Genomic DNA, 15,977 nt, shown 5'->3' with positions numbered 1-15,977 from the left:
TGCTCTGGACGCTGGTGCTCAAGCAGATGGCGGCGAACCCTATCAAGAATTATCCGAACAATGACCTTGCCCGGCACTGAGAGCAGCGTCACCCCTCGGTAGTTGTTGCAGTCTTGGCGATCACCCTTCCCTTTCCAGAGAGGGACAACAAGGCCCCTCTTCCAGTCAGTTGGGATGATGCCTGTGTTCCAGGCAGAGCACAGAACTGCATGCATTGACATGAGTACAGCATTTCCACCAGCCTTGAGAAGTTCAGCATGGATGCCACAGATCCCTGGACCTTTACCCCATTTCAACCGGTTCACCGCAACCTGTGTTTCTACAAACGAAGGTGGACCACTGTTTTGAATGGAGGATCAGCAACAGGGATTGTAACACTCCTGACATCCAACTTGGCAGCTGGTGGATCAGCCTGGTGCAATCGCTCAAAGTAACCAGCCCAGCGGGCCTTCACTTCAGACTCCTCTGTCAAGAGACCACCACCCTCTGCTCTAACTGTAGTGCTCCGAAGGATGGGCTTGGATGAACGCAATGCACGAATTCCCCTGTGAGCAGGATGAGAATCACTTGCCCACAGGTGATGTTCCACCCCCTCACAGATTCCTCACACATAGGCCTCCTTGTCCACCCTCAGTGCATGTACAGTTTTATGCCTCAGCTCCCTGAACAGCTCAGCTCTGCCATCAGCCTGGCCCTGCGACTCTGGGCAATGGTATCCAGTGTCCCTTGAGAGACAAAATTCTTCTTATCCTTTGGTGAGTTCCAGTCTACCGGCAACATCAAGGTCGGTGGTCTTGAAGGCACTCCACAAACCTTCAGGATCCCACACAGCACCCAGACCCCCCAAATTTCCACTCAGCCTTTTTGCAAACTCCTCAACTACACTCTCATCCTTGAGCTTGCCAACATCGAGCCGAGGCTGGGATGGTATCATTCTCCTGGATTTAAGGTGCAACTTCAGAGTTGCTACAACAAGCCTGTGTCAGTATTGAGGAACTGAGCACTCTGGTTGCCCCTGCAGTTCTTGATCATCCTCCAACGACCATCAATTATTACATGGTCAATCTCCTTTGCCACACCACCAGCGTTGGAATACCAAGTCCAGTGATGAGCTTGTGGGTGCTGAAATCATGAACCAGCCACCCTAAGTCTATGACTTCTTGCAAAATCAAGGAACTTAGTGCTATTCAGGTTCATAGTTCCTGACCCATGAGGACCAACACACATCTCATAACCATCCCTATCAGTTCCAGTAGATGCATTGAAATCCCCAAAAACTGGAAGTGTATCTCTCCTGGGGCACTGATCAACCACAGACTCGAGCGTGGCGTAGAATGCGTCCTTCACGGTGAGATCACTCGCCTCAGTCGGAGCATAAACAGAGACCAGGGAAATGACTCCCAAGGAGTGACGAATCCTTAGTCTCATAATACGCTCGTTGACCAGTGTTACCTCCATTATCATTGGAGTCAGCTTATTGGACACAGCTACAGCAACTCCTTGGGCATGGTAACCATCAAAGTGACCAGACCAATCGTAGGTGTAACCAACCACCCGCCATGATCTCACCGCAATCCGGTCTGCGAACCTCAGAGTGCTGCAATACCGATGTCCAAGCGCTTGAGCTCAGATGATAACAGACAGGTGATCATCCTCTCTTAGGGATTGGACATTCCAGGCACCCACCCGAAGGGACACCTCAGGTTTCACCCATGGAGACCGCCGTCTGGTGGACGACACCTCAACACCACTCCGACACACTCTCCCGCAATGTTACCCCTTGGTTTCCCTCCTATCATCAAAGATTGGAGGTCCAGAAGGATTTGCCCCAATTCCATCATCTTGTGAGCTGCCCTGTGAAGGTCAGCTGCACAAGAGGTACTCCCACGGAGTGGATTTTCAGATTTTTTTATGCTTCTGGAATGTTTTGCGGAATGAAGTGTTTTACGGTGGCCAGAATGCAAATCCTGCCACCAACCTCCTGTTAAGAAGTAACCCAACTGCAGGAGGATGTCCACAGACACAGTTGGGCACTAGATATAGATGGCCTTTGGCTCACAAGGAGATCCTCCGCCCTTTGACAGGTTTCTTCTTCATCCTTCTTGGTGTCCATATCGTACACCCTTATCACCAAGAAACTTGGTCGGGGAGATGGTTTAGTCACCGACAACATGACCACGGACAAGTTAGTACAGGTTTACATGGTTCCTGTAGCAAGTCGCAGATCTGATCTGGCCTGACCTGACATGCGCTGACATGACCTGCAATGAGCCTGACCTGACTTCTAAACGGTTGGGCAGAAATTCACCAAACTTAGTTCTGATCACCACATGGCATGAAGGTACAAGAGCAGTGTCATTGGTGGGGTGAAAAGGCCAAATACCAAAGAATGCAATTGCAGGCACGTTTTAAAACATTTTAAAATGAAACTTTAAATATGCAATATACATTGGGCGATGCATGAAATATGTAACAATTTTTTTTTTGATTTGACCCCTGGTTCATGTCCTCGAGGGGGGGGGGACTTATGGTCACAGAGGTCAAAATGGGAATACCTTTTTTAAACTGAAAGTTTGATATTGGATCATTCCTGGTGGAACTTTTTTGCCATCTTTCAACTTTGCTTTAGATGGGAACTATAGGGATTTGTATTTGTGATGGCACGTCATTAATTTTTGCTCTGGTTAAGATATTTTTGTTGAAATGGGATATTGTGGGCAATGGTTTGGTGATTGTTGAGGTAGGCCTTGCCGCTTTAGAAAAACATGTCCAAATCGTATTTTGGTGCAGTAAGTGTCAGCATCCAAAGTTTTACTTTCTGTGGGGCTTTGATGCTGCTCATATAGTTCATGTTTATGTGGTGAACTAAAAGGCTTGGTCATTCCTGCTTTCTGGCACACTGACCACAACTGACATGACCATAATTTATTTGGCCGGGCAATGAAATGTTGATGGCAAGTGTCCATTCTGCATTTTGTTGCTTGACCACACTTGGGTCTTTCATTTTTCTTTCCTTGTTTTCATGCATAGGATCAACAAGAGAAGGAGGAAGATTATGATGATGAGGAAGATGAAGTCGAAGCTGAAAATGATCATTTGCGGAGCACAATGTTGACAAGTTCTTCACCGACCATCGTTGCTGAGGAAGAAGTCGTTTTTCCAGGTAGCTTTTGCTCAGTCCTGAATCGAGTGAAAGCGGCGATGACCATACTCGCAAACTGTCCCAGCCGCATAATCAGCTCTCTAAGTGCCTGCATCTCATCTGTGCAACATTATTTCGTTGAGCACCAAGCAGACTATGCTTTTGCTTATGAGCTACTAAGCATTGGAATACCTTTGCTGCAGGTTCAGGCTGAGATCCTAGCTTACGAAGTGGGTGATTTACATCTATTTTAACTGTATCCAAAGTTGCTTATGGCAGGGATATCAATCATTTGATCTCTTGCTCATTTCTTTTTAATTGTTTTTTTTTTTTTTTTTAGTATCCATTCCAATATTTTCTCAATTGATTTCTGTAATTGTGCTCAATAATTTGTAACAAATACTACATAACTAGTGGTGACCTTTCCGTCAAAGTCCTTTATAGTTTTCAAGGAATTGTTTTTTTTTCTTCCTGTTTTCCTAAGTTTTATCTTCAACAAAACAGCTGGTGAGAAGCTTTGCTTTTAATTCATTCCATATTTTAATTGTGATGTCATAATTTTATAATTATTATTTTATGCTTTGAGCCATTCTTTTCTATTGGCATTCCTCATCTTTGTTTTGTATTCTTAGTCGCTCGGTCACAATTCTTTCATCAGTTACTTCTAAATTGCACATCTTATCATACTTCGTTTAGTGTGTGAATTTTGCCACAAACTTGAAATGCCATCATTTTTGTTTTTTCTGGCCTCTGGTGCAATGGGAATTGAAGCACAAAAAATGCAATTCCTTTGAAAATGAAGCCTTTAATTTCCAGTGATAGATAGTGTCTTATTAACTAATTTAAGTAAATTCTTCACTTTCATATTTATGGAGCCATGGGCGTCAATGGTTGGGAGACCTGCCCCACCCCACTTTTTTGACTCGGGGGGGGGGGGGGGGGGATAACATATCGATTGTCTCCCCCCGCCCACTTATTTACTCAAATATAACATAAATGCGTTGCTCTGCACAATCCACACGGACCCGGATGTGGGATGTTTCTGAAATGCATCAACAAATTATGTATAAATCAATATTAACTTTCCCCAAATATATTGTTATCTCTTAAATCAATAAGGCGGTGGAGGGTAGTATTTAATAAAAGAGAGCGGTATGATGGTATTGGCTTGTGCATGTGCTGGATTTCATTAGTTGTAGTTTCATGCATAGGATCAACAAGAGAACTTACTGCATGGTGCGTATGTGCTGAAAATGTATCACTTGTGTGCGAGTACTGATACGGATAGACGTTTCCACCGTAGTGTTGTGTTGCTTCAAGTTCTCTTCTATAGGAGCCTCTTTGCTCGCCCATAGCGGAACTTAAAGGGAAGAAAAGTTTATTTAGTCATTGTTGCATCAGAGATGAATGTGTAATTGGAGTGCCAAGGGTTCTCAAAAGGTGGACTTCTGTCCACGTCCGGACCGCAGGCATCATCAGTCCGGACTGCGAGCTAATCTGAATCCTCCGTGAATAGGCCTCTGGTGTTTATCCAATCAGACCAACTTGAAAAATGATAAAAGCCAGAAGGGATCAATGCAGGGTATTATAAACATTTGGATTTATATCTATTTATTAAACAAAGAAATCCGACACAGAAAGCAGCCATTGGGGCCATCATGCCTGTGGTATACTAACACCAGGGGTGTGTTCCATTAGCAAGCAGCTTGCTATTGCTTGCCAAACAGCTTTCTGCATTCAAAGCACTCGAACGGAACGGAGTGCTCAGCATTACTTATCAACATTGCGATCTCCATGTAAACAGTGCTACCGTAGTTCTCGAGCAAATGCTGCCCCAGGCCGACATTTTCAGTTTTACTCCATCCTCTTGTGACAACTTCCCCAAACAAATTTATTATGATAGCAGTGGCTGCAGAGTATGAGGAAGAGAGAAAGAAAGATGAATAAATGGAGAGTCAGAAGGAGGGGCCCCCTGCTAAGCTAATCTATGCACCTACCACTGTGCATTTTGACGAGGGGGGAGAGGGGGTTTGCATGTTTGTACATCTTGAAGAATTATAATGAAAAGTATAAGTAACAATAAAAGTATGAATATGAGTTTACATCTGTTTTTTGAGCGCAATAATAAACTTAATAAATAAATTAAAAGCACTCCATTTTATTAGTTAAATTATTTCAAAGAAACTTGGCAAAGGTGGTCAGATTAAATGCTCAGAATGCATCGACAATTTGAAGGGGCGAGACCTGCCTGGTCATCACTATTAACCCAGTGATTTGCACTTGCAATGTCCCCCCCCACACTTTTAGGTTGGCATCGATACCCATGTATGTACCCATATGAGCCAAAAATTAGTCTTATTTCAATACCAAAGCAGGGTATGTCTGTAGTACAAGTTTGTATTTTGATATGAATCCATAGATTAATGAGAAGCAAATGCTGAGATCTGTTTGGGTACCAAAGTGCATTTTCACTGTTCCTGTAAAGCCACTTTGTGCAGTTTGACTACTTTATATCTAAGATATTGTTGTCGTCGTGATTTGTCGACCAGGCATTTTGTGCTGGGTCGTTTTATGCATCCTGAGCCTCTAAATGCTTCTGTGTGATCGTCAAAGTGTGATTGTGTTGTTTCTTTGGAAACAGCTGTTTGCTTTCAGCATCCCATTCATGTGGTACTCTCAGCACGAAGCATTCTTGTCATTGCCTACTTCATGCAGAAAACTTTGTGCACGTAACCATCCTGAATGCCACCTCAATTTAATTTTGACTTTACTGCACCAGTTGCATCTATATAAACTTGTTGCGAGTTAAGAGCACTTTTAATGTTATAAAACTTGACAACTTTTTACCTGATGAAAGTTTTTTTTTACATAACTATGGCAGAGCTCAAAGTTGACCTTTGGGGTTTATTGGGTGTTGGTCTTGTTGCAGGTTTGACCTGTTTGATCACAACTTCAGTTATGTTAAAAATTGCTGGTTTTCCAAAAATGCTGGTTTATCCTCATATAAAAGCTCTGAGTTTAATTTAAAGTGTTCTTGTTTTTCACTTATTCATGTTTCTCCAATTTACAGGATGAGTCCAATGGTGTTTAGCTTTTGAAATTGTTTTGATTTATGTGATCAAGATGTAGATGTCACTTGCTACAAATAAATTTTGTTTTGGCTTTTTGCTTTCTTCTTTTTTATTAAGCCTCTCCCTTATAGGATAGGGGGGGGGCTTCTAGCTGTTTTAGGGTTTGTTTCTACAATTGGTGCCCCAAATTTTCATGGTATCCCAGAGTTATTTAGACCCCAGGAGTACTAAACCACCATTTCGGTTTTTCTTTTTTCTTCTTCTTACACTCTCATTTTTCGGGCTTTATCTCAGAGCCGGCCGGGAATTTCTGAATGAAATTTTGCATCAATACTGTGAATAGAAAGCATGCGGGGTTGACGATTATTTTTTTTTGACCTTGATCTTATTTTGATTGAATGGCCTAATTATAGACATTAACATTTTTCACCAAAACTTGACTGGAATTTGTTTGATTGGAACGAAATGTGGTACTACCGTTTAGGTTTTTTTTATTCCTTTTTTTCCTGCACTTCCAATTTCCGAGTTGTATCTCTAATCCGGCTGATAAACATTTTTCTCATGACCTAATTATGGACATTTTAACATTTTTCACCCAAACTTTACTGAGGTTTGTTCAATTGCAACAAAATTGCCCTCACTGTATAGTCTCGACTCGAGATAAGGCGCATTTACACTTACTTTACATTACATCCCTCCATGTTAAAGGTCAATGTCAAATGGCAGTCTGAACAAAATAATGCAGTCAAGGTCACATGGCAGTCTAAATAAATTATAATAAAATAAAAGTGCTTTTGTCATCGCTCAATTTTGCCAACATGAAATCTCAGACCGCTTGGCCTTCTAAGATGTTCTTCCATCAAAATAGTGCACCTGCGTTGAAGCTGTGCACCTGATAATTGATTCATGTCTTTGACCAACTTTTTTCAGATTGTCACCAAATTGACAAATAAACACCTTTTTGATCACAGGTTGAATAATTTTCCTCCGATTTTCACAATATTGAGTTTTATGGATCGACTGCAGATGTGGACACATTTTCTTAATTTACCCTCTATCCCTAAATGTTGAAGGTCAAGGTCATATGATGGTCTGAACAAAATATGCCATCATTTGATCGTGGGCCAACGGTAAGTTGCAGGCGATCATAGATAGGGCTATCTAGTTTTATTTGCTCCATTCTTATTTAGTAACTAAGCACATCCACTTTATCTCTAGCAGTTTTCTCTCTCTCTCTCTCTCTCTCTCTCTCTCTCTCTCTCTCTCTCTCTCTCTCTCTCTCTCTCTCTCTCTCTCTCTCTCTCTCTCTCTCTCTCTCTCTCTCTCTCTCTCTCTTTCTCCCCCTCCCCCTTTATTGTCCCCGTCAGTGAAGCGAAGGGCTGTATTTGCTAGTGTATCTATTTATATGAAACTCTCATCTTGTATGTATGTATGTATGTTCCTGAAATACAGCCAAAACAGTACATGACAGCACAAAAAATTTAGGGCCACCTCACTCACCATTCTCCTGCGGTGTGCAATATGAAGTTTCGTTCAAATCGGGCAACGAAAAAAATTATTAAAAAATAAATTCCTGATTCAGTTAAGTACTCTTCGGGAGAATTCGATCAATGCAAACAACCTCAGCGGTATAGTTCACTGGAGCTATCTTTTTTTTATTTTCTTGAAATGACTTATTTTAAAATCTAAACATTTAGTATAGACAAAGAACCATTTATTTTTAAGGATAAAATTAACATCGCCATTTTGATCTAATACTTCCGTGTTCATTCATAAAAAAATTGTTTAGAAGAATTAATACGCACAATAATTTCTTCGACTTTCTTTTCTCCGTTTTTTTTTCTTCACATTGACGCGCAATATCAAGTTTCATTCAAATCGGGCAACAAAAAAAATTATTAAAAAATAAATTCTTGATTCAGTCAAGTACTCATGGGGATTATTTGATCAATGCAAACAACCTCAGCGGTATAGTTCACTGGAGCTATGTTTTTTTTTTTAATGATTTTTTTTTTTTATCAACCGCTGTCACAACGGGAACCCAACGGGTTCACGGGTCGTCGAGTAATATATAAAGCTCTTAATAAGCACTGACTGACTGACTGACTGACTGATATTAAAGATCGGTGCCTTCCGGGTGACGTAGAAAGCTGAAATTTTGTGTGCTGATGGACATCGAAGCTAGTACACCGGGAAAAAAAAATCACAGAATTGTCAGATAACATCCAAAACGAAAATATAAATAAATGGAAAAACAATAAATTTTTAAAATGCAGGTGAGTGACCCGAGACAATGGGGAAGCATGTTAATTTTGTGTTCCGACGGATATCGAAGCCGATACAGCAGGAAAAATCACAGATCCGTCGGAAAGCATCCGTAAATGAAAATAAATAAATGAAAAATCAAATGCTGGTGAGTGACCTGAGATGATGGGGAAACATGGTTAATATGCTTACACAATGTGTAAGCACACCTTGCTAATATAAATATAATCGTTTTTTCACTGTCATTCTTTCATTCTCTTTCACTTTGCTTCTTTCACTTTTTTCTCTTTGTTTTTCTCTCTTTTTGTCTCTCTCTTTTTTTTTCTTTCCCTTCACCTTTGCTCCTCTCTCAAAAGCAAACAGCTGTTTATTGAGACACTGTAACCCTTGGAATGGGGGTACATCTGGCTAGGAGTTTCATTTTCTCTGCTCTGGATGAAGCATTGAAGTGGCCACCTTGTGTCCTTGTTGTAAATAACATTAGTAAAATCAACCAACAGTTGGACATGCTAAGAGAATCAACAGGAACTCCAAATTAACAGACTATTATTGATTTATTTGAGAGAGAGAGCTCAAAGAGCAGATATGCGCACAGTGTTTATGGGATTTACGTAATTGGAATGTAGATTATAGATCAGTATCTGAATGCCCTTTCATTCACCCAGTACTACTCTAAAAGCATACATCCCAAAAGAATGCTAATTATAAACTCTTAAAAGGCAACTCAATGCACTGTTGTGCCAAAAATAACCCCACAAAATGTTGCTTCACCATAGTTTCTCAAATTTCTTAATCAGGAACAATTCTTCCCTCAAAAAGAGACACAACTGTGTTGCGTTTGACTTCCTTTTTCACCACCCACATAACCCATGACTTGGTTTATGGTGATTACCCAGAATTCATTGCTCATCCCCCTGTGGAACCCTGTGCCAAGCTCAGCTATGAGGAATTTAGTAGAGGGGTGAGGGTTGCTTGGAAAAACTTGTTTGCGTAGGTTTACCATAAAGGGGTGAAGGGCATGGAAAAGTTTGACTCCATGCATATCTCGAGTCACCAACAAAGGCAGGATATTCAGAGCACAGCAAAAGGAAAGGCTTCCATGACTTTGATGAATTTCATGCAGTAAAAAAAAGACAACTTTACATTTATGTATCAAAGTAAAACTCTCAAGTGTGTTTGTTTGCATATTAATGCGAATGGTGAAGAAAGTCTGCTGCGAATTGCAACAACATGCTGAACTCACTTCAAGAAAGAGAATTGATTCAAGATGGTTTGATATGATGTGTTACGAAAACTGTCCTTGCTATATCTTTACATATTACCAGGAATGAGTCTAACAGGTTAAATTGCACACCAGATTTGGTAGTTTTTAAAAATCATTATCGAGTAAACGTATTTATTTCTGTATTTAGTCATACGACATGCAAGCTTGATGTTGTTGTACAACTGAGAGCAATGTCATGATTGTTACCACCGCCACCGAAGGTAGACGGTGGTTATGTTTTCACCCCTGTTTGTCTGCTTGTTTGTTTATGAGCACGATATCTCAACAAGTTGTGGACGGATTCGGAAGAAACTTGTTGGACAGGTTGGGTGTGTGACAAGGACGAATTGATTTGATTTTGTTGGAAATCCGGATCTGGATACAATAATTTTTTTTAACCTTTAAAGTGATTCTTCACCATTGAGAGATCTGGCCAAAAACGATGTAAAGCATGATATTTCAAAAGGTTATGGATAGATTCAGACTAAACTTGCCGGATGAGTTGGGTAGGTGACAAGAACAATCCGATTAGATGTTGATTAAGGTCCAGTTGCAGATCTGGCCGATCGGTGGCATGCAAAATGTGAACTGTCCAGCTTGGCGGAGGTATCCTCTCCACCGATAGCCACTCTTATTTTCTAATGGGATTAGCAATGTGGTAAATTGGATGTTTGAATATTGTTTTGTTTTTTGCATTCATGACCTTGGTTTCTTGCTTATTTTAGAAGGACTAGTACGTACCCATACGTGCGTGACCGTACGTGCAAACCCCTCCAAAAAAACTTTCAAACAACCACACAGGCCGTTCCTTCGCTCTCATAAACGACGACTGGATTGGGGCATTGTGTTTATCTATAAATGCGCATAAGAAATCGAGAAATTATTATAATACAGTGTCATCACTATCCGGAAGTGGTGCGTGCCCGTACGGAATGTTCACATGCATTCCACGAATTATCACTTGCATTGAAGTAACAACTGCTGTGATACTTACACACACAGAGTTAATTAAAATCAAGTTTACCCCCCTGTCTTTGCTTGCCATGACATTCGCTGCCATTGACCATTGCCACTCCTACGCCACGGTAACTAAGGCGCCTTTCCCCATTGTAACCGGCACGGCCCGTGACGTCATCGTCGGCTGGCCGCGCACCGGCCTACGCAGCCACGTGTCTTGTCATTGGTTTGGTAAATAAATGGCCGCAGCAACGTGTCTTGTCATTGGTTTGGTAAATAAATGGCCATAACTTGGGAAACACTTGTCCGATTAATATCAAACCTTGAAAAGGCACATCCTCAGGTCCCCAGCAATATAGCTGGCAAGTTTCAATTAGATCGGGCAATGTGGTTGTCGAGAAACAGCGGTCACACACACACACACACACACACACACACACACACACACACACACACACACACACACACACACACACACACACACACACACACACACACACACACACACACACACACACACACACACACACACTGCTGGAATTATAGATAGATAAAGATAATTAATAGCATGATAGTGGGAATGTCTGCTATTTCGTTTGAGACCTCAGTTTGATACATCTCGTCTGATAATTTTTAATCTGTTCGTTGAGATACTCACCATTTGTGGGATGTCATTGTGCTTTTGTGGACGTTTTAGAGCAGTAAGGGTGTGAATGCAGGACAAAGACATGGTAGACATGAGTGTCATTTTATGCGAATTACAAATACAAGTTCCCCTTGTTAAACAAAATACAAAGTCAAGGCTCGTGGAAGATTTAGAACATAGAACGGGTCAGGACACAACAGAATAAAAGGAACAGCCAAAAGAGAGGGGGGGGGGAACACACCAACCGCAGGTTTAAGGGACAAAATAGACAGTCATGGACAAACAAGAGATGCGGGTAAGAATGAGGGGTAGGGGATGAACAAGGTGCATACAGAAGCAAACTCTCAGGAAGGAAAAACTAGATTTGGGAGGGGGTGGGAGTGCAGATGACAGGGGTAGAAAAGGTCATGGTTTTGGTTTTGGGATGAGCTGAGGTGGTTGTGAACAGCTGTTTTGAAGACCAGGAGGAAAGCATGAGATGGAAGAGAATGTAGAAGTTGGTTTCACTGGTGGGGAGAAAAAAACAAAGAGGCCCAAAGAGCTGAGGTGAGCAGTGATCCTGGATATAGGTAGTTTCACCAGAAGGGAGTTGATGGTGGATCGCACGATGGAGGATGCCCAGTTGGCGACTGACTTTGGAGGCCAACTTTGAAATGTCGTTTGCACAAGAAAGATAATGGACGATGGTGAGACCCAAGAGTTTGATTGAATGAACTTCTTCAAGAGGATTGTGGAGAAAGTATATGGGAATGTTTACCAGGCAGTCCTTAGAGAGTGAGAGACAGAGACAGAGACAGAGACAGACACAAACACAGACAGGCTTGTCAGGATAGAAATACAGTACTAAGTGTTTGACCAGCTTGTGCTTTTATTGAGGTCTGAAGAGAGGGAAGAGGCTGCAGCCTGTCTATCTCAAAAACGGGGGATGTCATGGGAGAGGGTAGAGTCATTAGCAAATTGATAAAGAGGATGTTCCAGAAAGATAGTTGATGGAGATTAGGAATAGGATGTGGCCAAGAACACTGCCTTGGGGCACTCCAGCCTTGACAGGGAGAGGAGACGAAAGGATTCCGTTGATAGCCACACTGCTTCAACGCAGGAGACCCCGAAGTCCATCAAAACCTGTGCAATGATTTTCATCATATGGTTGTTTTTCCTTGCTCTATCGTTTTTCATGGTTGAGCGTCAAGTAAGGAAGCAGCTCAAACCATTTTTAAGTTCTGTGGTGTGACTCGGCTGGGGTTGGAACTGCCGACCTCCTCGACTCGGAGCGGACAATGCAATCGTAACCATTATGCCGCTGAGTTTGGTTCTCTCCGGGTGACAATAGGCAAGCATGCATGCCCTTTGGGATTTGAAATTGGGTTCCCCACATTATGAGCCAGTGGTTCAGATGGCAACACAACATTGACTCACATAATTGTAACAGTTGTGCTCTGAGCTGTATTGCTTTTTGTGTGCTCTATTCTCTTTTGTGTGAGATTTGCGGCAAACAATATTGCTCTTTGAATTGCAGTATTTGCTTACAGTTGTTTAACTTTTGATAATGTGAGGTTTGCAAAATCCCACACCCAATAATCTACACACTGTTGTTTCCCTTGGCATAGCATGAGAGCCATATGGAGTATTTTCTTTAAAACTTTACCCCTTCACGTCTCCCATCTTATCTTCTTTTCTGAACTAAATCGTGAGCAGCAGAAGGAAATCTTGGACTTTTGGCTTCACCTGGAGATGCTGTCAATTAAAGTAAACACGACGACTGATGTATTTCCACATGGAATATGCTGAGGTTTCCATTGTAATGGCTTCTGCGGGAATTCTACGAATACTCGGATTACCAAGGTTGAGCTTGACTCATCATTTATCGTTCTCATGGATACAGGAAACCTTCCTGTGCATGATGTCAATTTTCTGTTGCTGTTATGTGTTGTATATTTTTCGCTTTTTCTTCTTTTTTTGATCATTCTTTTGTTTATTCTGTGCGTCGGCTCCATACGGTTTGTTTTTTTTTTTAATATAGAGGAGAATGTCTGCTCTACATCAATAGTACAATGTAACAATGTGCAAATAATGTCGTACAATGTTTTGATATTATCCTGTAAACGTAAATAGATGTTTCCTTTACCAGTGTAAAGACGATGAACGAAGAAGCATTGGCAAGCTCGCGTTATATCGACAAATATATTGGTTAATTAATCATTAATTTAATCATTATATGCCTGGTGTTTGCTTCATGGCTTGAGTGGTGTGCTTGGGATCTTAGGGTCCTGAGTTCAAATGCTGCTTGGCTGTTGAATTAATACCAGGTGGGGTTGACGCGGCCTGTCATCCTTCCGAGGTTGGCAAAATGATTGCCAACTTGCTGGTATCCTGTGTCGGAGTGGCGACCCTTCCAGGATTGTACCCAATAGCCAAGGAGATTGCTTAGGCAGCTCCAACGCTCTGCACAGAGTATGGTCTCAATGGATGGATGGATTGAATCATTATTGTTGCTTGAAAAGTGAACATCATAAGAAAGCGTGCAATTACTCTGAATTTGAGTGAAGAATTTGCTTATTTTATTGATGCAATCTTGAATGATTCTTCTATTTCTTGGCATCAAAAATGAGACAACTTGACTTGAGTCTTGAACTGCGTCTCCCAATCACATACGTCCTCTGAATTCTATTTTTGGAATACATCTAAATCTAGATTGATAAGAAAGGTATGTCTTTTTTTATTTTTTTATTCTGTAAGTGCAAAGGAACGAGGGTATTTTTTACAAGTCTCTTTTGTAACTGGCACAATCCATCTTGTACCATCCATATCACCTTCCTTTGTTGACCAACCAAAATTTGGTTTGAAAGCACCGAACCTAACCCAACTCTTTTACTTGCAAGTTACTGTTTTTCCTCTCCTCATCCTCATCCTCATCCTCCTCTTCCTCTCCTCGCCTCTCTCTTATTATAATTTTCTTATTTACAGGAGGATGGCTCATGGACGAGCAGAATAGAGCTGGCAGTGGGACAAACATCAAGGGAATGACAAGGAAATGAGGAGATGAAGCACTGAAATTAGGAAGTAAGATGTTTGGGTTAGGACAGGTTACTGGGGGAAGTGAAGATCGTCGGTCAGCATTGGGGGTGACAAGATATGGTGCTTGCTTGAAGCCCTGGAGGGAAGAGGGAGAGACGGCACAGCCTCCGGAAGGTGGTTCCATAGATGTGATAAGTGAGGAATTAAAGAATTGAGATGTGCTGACAAACTGGATTTTGGAAGTTTGACTCTGAGGGACATACTGGAAGGACATGTGCATCCTGGAGTTGAAGTAGAGGGTCTGAGGACTGAGAAAGCAGAGGGAGAAATATCAGAGAATAGATGGTGGAAAAAAAAAAAGACCACCGCATGGCCTGTGATGTGAGAGCAACAGACCCTGCGCTTCATCCTCATCACGGGAGATCCTAATAATTTTTTGAGCTTAAGATTCCACTTAATTCAGCAAAGATATATGTGATGCTGGGGTTCCAAAGCATGGAGGAGAACATTACTCGATTGAGCAACGGACAAAAACCTTGTAGAGTGTGAATAGCTCTGGTTTCCCGAGGAAAACCATGGACCAATGGAGGATGCCAAGTCTGCGTCTAGTGTTGGAGGCCAGCTTTGCTATGCGTTTGGTCTAGGTCAGGTCATACCTGATGTTGAGGCCTAGGTGTTTGAGAGACTGAATCTCTTCCAGTGAATGACCATGGAAAAAGATAGTTGGGTTAGTTTGATGATCCTTCTGTCGCAACAATGTGAGACTGATATTTTCTGGAATTGAAGGACGTGTTCCATTTATCACAGAGAGAGAGAGAGAGAGAGAGAGAGAGAGAGAGAGAGAGAGAGAGAGAGAGAGAGAGAGAGAGAGAGAGAGAGAGAGAGAGAGAGAGAGAGAGAGAGAGAGAGAGAGAGAGAGAGAGAGAGAGAGAGAGAGAGAGAGAGAGAGAGAGAGAGAGAGATATATATAGATATAGATATAGATATAGATATAGATATGCAGCTGCTATGTCTGCCTCACAAAGGGATGGGGATACTGTATAACACAATGTGAAATCGTCTGCAAAAAGGAAGAGAGGATTTTTTTTTAGAGCATCAGAGAGGTCATGTATATGATGAGGAACAAGACTGGGATTTCTCTTCTTTTCCTGTTCATTCATTCATCCATTGCATAATGTGCTCATCTGTTACCCCACTGTGAGTTTAATTTCCGTTATCCCAACCATCATCCTCACTGGTCCATGAATGTCGATGTTCTTTCGGAAATCTTACATTCGCATCTTTTGACTGTTTTGTCATTTGCTTTCATCCTCGTTTCTTTTCACACCGTCAGTTTTTCTTACTCTCGTATTGCTGAACATTGCAATGTTTAAGTGTTCTGCAAAAGATTTTGGCGGTGTTTTTATTATTTATTTTTTAACATATCCTCTGATGTATTGTATATTCTCTGTTTCAGCTGAAATCTGTATTGGTTTCGATTTGGGTCAGGAAGAGGTTAAAAATGTTTGATGTCCTTGGATTGGACCTTTTTTTTTGTTTTTTTTTAGTACTTCATTATGGGAGCTTGTTGAGCAGAATCCTTTGAAGAATATTCATTTAAACCGCCGTGAAAATCCA

The 15,977-nt window shown here is 41.5% G+C and overlaps 1 protein-coding gene across 17 annotated transcripts in view; it reads left to right on the top strand.

Annotated features, from left to right (window-relative positions):
- Positions 1-15,977, top strand: part of MICAL3 (microtubule associated monooxygenase, calponin and LIM domain containing 3) — a 329,542-nt gene that overhangs the window by 174,874 nt on the left and 138,691 nt on the right. For all 17 annotated transcript variants that reach the window (XR_015058963.1, XR_015058964.1, XM_085884102.1 and 14 more), the window contains one exon: positions 3,031-3,163. Coding sequence is in view for 15 of the 17 variants with exons in the window: in XM_085884102.1 (XP_085740228.1) it covers positions 3,031-3,163 (133 nt within the window). In the remaining 2 variants the exon portion in view is untranslated. The remainder of the gene's footprint in view (positions 1-3,030; positions 3,164-15,977) is intronic.

The sequence above is a fragment of the Eptatretus burgeri genome, chromosome 6, assembly GCF_056783735.1.
Source record: "Eptatretus burgeri isolate ZD-2024b chromosome 6, Ebu_testis_v1, whole genome shotgun sequence".
NCBI classification, from domain to species: domain Eukaryota; kingdom Metazoa; phylum Chordata; class Myxini; order Myxiniformes; family Myxinidae; genus Eptatretus; species Eptatretus burgeri.
This window is presented reverse-complemented; position numbering and strand designations above follow the sequence as displayed.